Genomic DNA, 7,984 nt, shown 5'->3' with positions numbered 1-7,984 from the left:
GAGAGGACGGCCAGGAGGCGGGAAGGCGCTGGCGGAGGCATGGTTTGAGCGAGACGAGGAGGAAAACCAGTGGTGAGTTCTTTTTTTTTTTGACAAAAAAGGCAGTGGCGAGAGTGAAGGGCAAAGCTGGGCTAGTAAAGCAAGGCCCAAGGCTTGGCCCGTCGAGCCCAAGAGCACCTCCAGCGAGGCACCTAAATAGGGCCCAGTTGCTAAAAAAACTAAATAGGACCCTATACGATTTGGCACAGTTCTTGACGGCTTATGCCATAAGCCGCCCCTACAACATATAGCTTATTTTAGAAGCCAACTTCATTGATTAAGGCTTTTAACTACTCCCTCCGTTCTTAAATATAGGTCTTTCTAGAGATTTCAACAAATGACTACATACGGAGCAAAATGAGTGAATCTACACTATAAAATATGTCTATATACATCCGTATGTGGTAGTCCATTTAAAATCTTTAAAAAGACTTATATTTAGAAACGAAGGGAGTAGTTAACTCTTTTTTTATTTCGGTGAAAAGAGTTTTATTCCATAGGTATGGAGTTACAGCCGAGAGGCATCCTCAATACATGGTGGTCCTTGGTGCAACCATACAGCAATGGTGCACTCGGTTCGACTATAATTTACCACGACGACTCTATTTTGTTCCCCACTAAGCTTTTGCGGAATAAACTAGCTAACTCTTAACTGGTCTGAAATCCTAATAAATATTGATATGTCGTTGCTCTCATATCGAAGCCGCCTTGACCTTTCAATGACAACCAGGAAGTCTTTGTGCACATGCCTCTAAGGACCAGCGTCCCGAAGCCGCAGTCACCGACGTTGAATCCCTAAACCGATCTGAAGAACATGACACCAACTATCATTGTTGTGTACACTCGGCGAAAAACCCTAACCTCACGGCCCCGAGGAGCTGACAGGGATCTATGCTGGAGTTTCATCTAACCTGTCTCAACGGACGAACAGAGGAGGATCAAAGTCCGGAAAACTGATTTGAAAGACAAGTGTCGCCATTTATCCTAATGATGTCCCTGTCTAATACCCTACCTATCTACTCCCTCCGTTCCTAAATGTTTGTCTTTCTAGACATTTCAACAAATAACTACATACGGAGCAAAATGAGTGAATCTATACTCTAAAATATGTCTATATACATCTGTATGTGATAGTCCATTTAAAATTTTAAAAAGACAAATATTTAGGAACGGATGGAGTACTACCCAGCCCTCTCCACCATCGGTCACGACAAACAAAAGGAAGATGAATCCACAAGCTCACTAGTGAAGATAAAGGAGAGGAAAGCAAGAGCGAGGCCTTGTTTGAGCACATTGTAAGCATTACCGTTGATCAGGGTCCTACGATCGAAGTGACCTGAAAGAGAGACATGTCGCAGCAAAGTGGAGAAGTGCATGAATGAACCCGGGTACATATGAACCCACTTTGGAAAACACATTTTGTAATGTCAAAAAATTCCGAAAAAAGGTGCACGCGGACATCTCCACATTCTATATGTGTGCAGAAAGTTTCACAGAAAAACAACTTTTTTTATAGCCTGTGCAAAAAAGATAAAATTTTATGCCATGAAACGCTATTTAGAAGCAGTAAAATTTGTGTTTTTTTACTAAGGCAAAACAAAAATATTTTTTACACAAAACTTTGTGCCGTGGACATACCTTTGCCAACATGTATGCATAATTTTTTTTAGAATTTTTTAACATTACAAAACTATAATGCGTAAAAAGTACATTTTTGAAAAGCGGGTGCAGATGCCCCCTGTGCAGATCGTCCACCCTCCAGCAAAGTATTAATATAAACAAGTTCATTCCATGGCTGAGATTAGCTTGTTATGCAAGGCAAGGTCAAGACCAATGCTTGCCCTCCAAGAGGTTTTGTTAAACTCAACGTTGATGTTTCCTTCGATCACGACCTTCTTAGGGGGACAATGGGAGCAGTGCTTAGAGATGACAGAGGCAGGTTTATTGTTGGAGGGAATGAGAGAATAGATTTTTGCACGGATGTGCTGATGGCGGAGGCTAGAGCTCTCAAATTTGGTCTAACAATGGCGCAAAGGGCGGGATGCAATCGCATTATCGTAAATTCGGATAATATGGAGGTGATTGACTCTATAAATGATGGAGGGCAGTCGGTGGGTGCGGCGGCAGCAATCTTCGAAGACTGTTTTCATTATGCATGTGATTTCGCTACTGCTAGATTTGAGCACTGTAATAGAGAAGCAAATAAAGTAGCTCATGAGCTTGCTAGATTAGCTAGATTTTTTTTGACTCTTGATTGGTTTGAGGAGCCTTTAAATGAAATTGTAATGTTCCTCACAAACGATATACTACTTATTACAAATGAATAAAGTTGGAGTTTGTTTTCAAATAAAAAGGTCAAGACCAACGTGGTGATTTCTAGGTAACTCGACAGTAAACAGATACTCCCTCCATCCGCGAATAAGTGTATATCTAGCTTTTGTACTAAGTCAAAATTTTAAATTTTTGATCAACTTTATAAGAAAAAGTAGTAGTATCTATGATACTAAATTAATATCTCGCTTTGAAATGTAATTTCATATATACCAATTTGATGTCATGTATGCTACTACTCTTTTTTGTAAAGTTGGTCAAAATTTTAAAATATTGACTTGGAACAAAAGGTAAAAGTACACTTATTCGCAGACAGAGGGGGTACAGTTTACGTGTGATAGCCGGTCTGTGAATCTTCTCCCTTTCCATCTATGGAAGACTTTCGGTCCCCTACGGGCCTACATGCATGCATTGTTGGTCATGTTTTCCAACTAGCGTAGCTTGTTGACTGATCCTAGCTTAAGCAAAAAAAAACCCTACCACATGTGACCAAAGCTGCTTTTGTTTGTTTTGAACGGAGATCATCAATAGAGACATAGAGTACTCTGTTAGGATTTAAACTAATTTTGTAATTAGAGATAATCCTTCCTTGTAATTAGTGTACGGTTTGCCGCCAGGCAACCGTCACGTCGTACATGCGAGGGCCTCTCAAGGCAATCGCCACGTCCGCTCCTCCCATCCTCACGAACAGACGCATCTTCTTTTGACGATTGTTCCCTTTGTATAAATGTGTTAATCATCAATGGAATGAGATAGTTCGATCAATTAGTTCTTTCATACGTTATCAACACGATGCTCTCTGTTGAGGGAGAAAGGCCATCCAGGCGGTCGGAAGGGCATTACGGCAAGACGGGGAAGAACGATCACAGTGGCCGTTCTCATCGCTGCGCCGATGGCCACTGGTTCATGGCTTCGGTGGAGGAAAAATCGACTGACAGAAGAACAGGCGAGAAGAAGCATACAAAGAATCATGGATCCATAAAGGAATCAATGTGGAGTCCGCAGGGGAGGTGTCCACGAGGCACGAGGCGAAAGCGCGTGGAGACGAGGCGGACCTGCAACGGAGCCGGCGAGAGTCACAAACCCTAGCTTTTTTTAGGAGGATGCAGCGGCTGCGTGGAAAGTTGAATGGAGATCATTAATAGAATACTCAACTCGACTGTCGTGACGGCGGCGGACCAAGTCGTAGCTCAGGTGGTTAGGTTCTGTGTGGTGGAGTCAGTCTAGCTATCAGGGTTTAAGTGCCAGACTTGACGTTGTTACCTGCATTTTCTGGGTTTATTCCAGTGTTTCTAGAGATGTTCGTTCATGGTGGCTTTGTCGATGTTAAAATGTTGTGCCAGATCAGTATCTCGGAGTTGCTTTAGAGATAGAGTACGTGCGTGTATTTATAAATGTGAGTGTGTGCGCATGTCTGTGAGCGTCTACAATCATGCTATGTTCAAATAAAAACCGTGACGACGCCGGACCGGCACCCCGTCTAAGAAACTTAGATGTGATCTTTGTACGTGCCCGTGCATCATCGAGACGACCTCGTCCAGGACCAAGACAGTGCTCATAGGCTAAGAGCAAATAAGTGATCACGTGTGATCTTGTGACCGCGACGCCCGTGCATTAAACAAGTTCTCTTTCCGCTGCTGAGGTTAACCTGTTACGCAAGGCCAAGACCTCGTCCAACACACGACACGACTTGGGCGTGCGTGTGGAGCCACACGCACATCTTGACGAGGAATCGGAGTCAACGAATGGGCCCGAGTCAGTAGTATTTTATTACGATCAAACTCCTTCTGCTTGCTCCCGGCGAGCTCCCACACCCAACAATGGCATCGCCCTCCTCCGCTCTCTTCGTCGCCGCGTTCCTTGCGGTGCTAAGTGGCCACGTAGCCGCCGCACGGACTAACCTCACGGCCGGAATCCCCATGACGCCGCCCAGCTACATCACCAGCCCCTCCGGCGTCTTCGCGTTCGGCTTCCGCGCCCTCGACAGGTCCAGCCCGGGCAAGTTCCTCCTCGCCACATGGTTCCGCTCCGGCTCCGACGACGACGGCCGGCCCAGCGGCTCCTCCCAGCTGCAGTCCGTGGTGTGGTTCTCCAGGCAGTCGTCCACGTACTCGTCGGCCGTCCTCGCCACGGCGCAGTCCGCTCTCAGCGTCACGGCCGACGGCCAGCTGGCGCTCGCGGACACCGCCGACGGCGGCAACCGGGTGCTGTGGAGGGCGCCGATCCCCAGCCTCAAGCGCGGGTCCGTGCTCGCGCTCCTCGACTCCGGCGACCTCCAGTTCCTCGGCGACGGCGGCGGCGGCCCGGAGAACGTGCTGTGGGCGAGCTTCGGGTACCCGACGGACACGCTGCTGCCGGGCCAGTCCTTGACCATGGACACTCGGTCCGAGGGGAAGATCATCTCCAGGCGCGCGGACACGGAGTTCACCACCGGCCGGTTCACCATGGGCGTCCAGACGGACGGCAACGTCGTGCTCTACGTGGACCTGCTCAGCGGCAACAGCCCGGACAACGCCTACTGGCAGGCCAAGACCGACAGCTCCAGCGGCAACACGACGGTCACCTTCGACGACCAGGGCGGCCTCAGCTCCACTCTCTACAATGGCGTCGTCCAGAACCTGATATCGCCGGTGGCGACCGGCAGCGCCGGCAAGTTCTACAGGTTCGCCAGGATGGACCCCGATGGCGTCGTCCGTGCCTATGCCCGCGCCAGGAACGTGCCGGACGGCGGCGGCAACACGTCGTGGAGCGTCTCGGGGGCCTTCCCCAGCGACGCCTGCAACAAGAGGACGTCCGGGCTGCAGGGCGTGTGCGGCCCGGGGTCGTACTGCACGGAGCAGAAGGACCGGCTCCGCTGCGTGTGCCCAGACGGGTACACGTACGCCGACGCGCAGCACACGGACAGCGGCTGCACGCCGGAGTTCGCGCCGCAGAGCTGCGACGGGGAGAACAACGCCGAGGAGTACACGCTCGTCGATCTGCCCAACACCACCTGGGAGACATCGATCTACTACAAGAAGTTCACGTCGGTCACGGAGGACCAGTGTCGGGCCTACTGCCTCAACGACTGCTGCTGCGCCGCCGCGCTGGTGATCGGCGGGACCGACTGCGCCGAGGTGGCGGCGCTGACAAACGGGCGACAGGCCAGCGATGTCACCACGAAGGCACTGATCAAAGTTCGGCGAAGCAATAATCCGCCGGCGAGGATGTCGGCGAGGACAAGAACCATAGTGGCCGTGGCAGTCTGCGTGGCCGTCGTGCTGCTGGCCGTCCCCGGCGGCTTCCTGGCAAGGCACTACCTGACCAAGAAGAACAGAGAGAGCCAGGACTTGCTGAGCGTGAGAGCTTTCAGCTGGAAGGAGCTTCACAAAGCCACCAACGGCTTCGAGAAGCTGCTGGGGAAAGGGAGCTTCGGCGAGGTCTACCAAGGAGAGCTCAAGTCCCCGCGGCGGCGCCTCATCGCGGTGAAGAGGCTCATCAACTCGAACGATTACAGCGAGAGGGAGTTCACCAACGAGGTGCAGTCCATCGGGCAGATCCACCACCGGAACCTGGTCCGCATGATCGGCTACTGCAAGGAAGGCAAGCACCGGATGCTGGTGCTGGAGTACATGCCGGGAGGGTCGCTCCGCGGGTTCCTCTTCAAGCCGGAGCGGCCGCCATGGAGCTGGCGCGCCCAGGCGGCGCTCGGCATCGCCAGGGGGATCGAGTACCTCCACGACGGGTGCGTCTCCCCGATCATGCACTGCGACATCAAGCCAGACAACATACTCCTCGACGACACGCACGCCCCCAAGATCACCGACTTCGGGATCTCCAAGCTGCTCGGCAACCAGCAGGTGCACACCACGGTGACCAACATCAGGGGCACCAGGGGGTACATCGCGCCCGAGTGGTTCCGCAGCGACGCGCGGATCGATACCAAGGTGGACGTGTACAGCTTCGGCGTCGTGCTGCTTGAGATGATTTGTTGTCGGAAGTGCCAGGACCCGCTGGTCGACCAGGGCGGGGACGAGACGGTCACGTTGTTCGGGTGGGCGATCCAGCTGGTGAGCAACCAGAGGACTAAGCTCATACTGCCTGACGATGACGACGCGGCGGCGGACTTGGAGAGGGTGGAGAGGTTTGCGCGCGTGGCGTTCTGGTGCATCGAGCCCAACCCGTCGCTCCGGCCGACGATGCACCATGTGGTGCAGATGCTGGAGAGTGCGGTGGCTGAGGCCGAGGTGCTACCTGACCCTCCATCTTGTTACATGGACTCGGCTCCTTTGATCGTGTCTTCTGTTTGATTAGATTGAGTGCATCGAGCGCAATGATTTTTAATTTTAATTTTGCTTATCGAGGCACTGCTATAGAATGATCCACTAACCAGCCATGATCCATCCGATGTGTAATGACAGAAGGACCACCTCTGAGTGAAAATTGGCACAAAAAAAAAAAAGACCATCTGCCCCGTGGTGGCAAGTGCGACAGGTGACACATGAGGCTTTGTGGCGGCAACACTGTTTATCCATGGTTGCATGATCAGTAGTTTGCCTCACCTGCCGCCACGGTGCAGGTGGTCTTTTTTGCCAATTCCATGAAGGGGTGATCCTTTCTCTTATTACACGCGTGCAAGTAGTCTAAAAGGCTCGGGGAGGTTGTTGTTGGTGCCTATGGGTCGGGCTTGCAACTCAGGCGCGGGCCGGTGGCCATGGCTATGTGGGCGGCATGGGGACTGGTGTTCGGCGATCAATGGTTGTCTCGGAGGTGGATAATGTGTGCCGGGGGGTGATCCTTGTCTGGCTTGGGCCAGGCCGACGATGGGGCGTCACGCGACTACTCTCCTTCGGTTTGCTCCAGGTGAAAACCATGATATTTTTTTTTGGATCAGGTGATGGCGGTGCTCCGGAGCAGCCCACTGTTCCCTTTCTAAAAGCGTCGTCTTGGGGTCCATGGCCGAGTGCACCTTGACTGATCGTTCAGTGCAGCGTAGGGTCACTGCCATTACTTTGTCACGGAAGTGGTCGCCGGGGCAGTTGTACGGTTTCCGTGGAAAGGAAACCCAGCGTGTGCCCAAGCGGCACACCGAGGAGCCCCGTCTCCCGTACCGTACCGTAGTTGGCTGGAGCTAGTCAAGCTAAAGCAGTGACGCTTCGGGGTTGACGATAGTCACAGCGCAGCGCATCAGCTGTGCCTGTCGCCGGTCATGGGCATGACCCGGAAGTCTCCCCCTGCTGCGCACTACGGTCAGATGGAGACCACGAGGAAGCTTCGCAGTCGGCATGCACTACCATCGTTCATGTGGGTGCATGCATGCACGTAGCTCCGTACGTACGGCGGCATGTACGTAGACTATAGTGATCTAATAAGTGTAAGAGAAACCTTGTCGAAGATTTCAAAACCGGATGAAAATTGCAGGTTGGAAACTGGTAGACTAGTGATCTAAGAGCAAGTATAGTAGAGTCCTCAAGCCCTCAAATCATTAAAAAAAAACCGTTTTTTTACAGTTTTCGCCGAAAAAGCGCCGTAGACTAAAACCTCTAAATCCTCAAACCCGTAAAAAAATTTAGAGGTCCAACCCTTAAACCAGTTTGCAACCTGTAGAAGTAGGGGTTGAGAGGGAAATCTCCCC

The 7,984-nt window shown here is 51.6% G+C and overlaps 2 protein-coding genes across 2 annotated transcripts in view; one reads left to right on the top strand and one right to left on the bottom strand.

The window, feature by feature from the left end:
• The window catches only part of LOC119333673 (pentatricopeptide repeat-containing protein At2g22410, mitochondrial-like), a 6,964-nt gene extending 5,275 nt beyond the window's left edge, over positions 1-1,689 (bottom strand). The window contains exon 1 of the mRNA XM_037606493.1: positions 1,678-1,689. Within this exon, the coding sequence (XP_037462390.1) occupies positions 1,678-1,689 (12 nt within the window). The remainder of the gene's footprint in view (positions 1-1,677) is intronic.
• Positions 1,690-4,190: 2,501 nt separating this feature from the next.
• Positions 4,191-6,749, top strand: LOC119332905 (G-type lectin S-receptor-like serine/threonine-protein kinase LECRK2). Its single transcript, XM_037605999.1, has 2 exons — positions 4,191-4,357; positions 4,778-6,749. Exons 1-2 carry the CDS (start codon positions 4,191-4,193, stop codon positions 6,657-6,659), a joined length of 2,049 nt encoding a protein of 682 aa, XP_037461896.1. The 3' UTR covers positions 6,660-6,749.
• The last annotated feature ends 1,235 nt before the right edge of the window (positions 6,750-7,984 follow it).

This window comes from Triticum dicoccoides, chromosome 7A, assembly GCF_002162155.2.
Source record: "Triticum dicoccoides isolate Atlit2015 ecotype Zavitan chromosome 7A, WEW_v2.0, whole genome shotgun sequence".
Lineage (NCBI taxonomy): Eukaryota > Viridiplantae > Streptophyta > Magnoliopsida > Poales > Poaceae > Triticum > Triticum dicoccoides.
The sequence above is the reverse complement of the archived record's forward strand: the minus strand, read 5'-3'. Positions and strand labels throughout refer to the sequence as shown.

Bases quoted from the DNA above. Each gene is read 5' to 3' on its own strand.
- LOC119332905 (XM_037605999.1), top strand. From the start codon at position 4,191: ATGGCATCGCCCTCCTCCGCTCTCTTCGTCGCCGCGTTCCTTGCGGTG. The intron at 4,358-4,777 runs GTCCAGCCCGGG...GATCATCTCCAG, and splicing joins GGCTTCCGCGCCCTCGACAG to GCGCGCGGACACGGAGTTCA.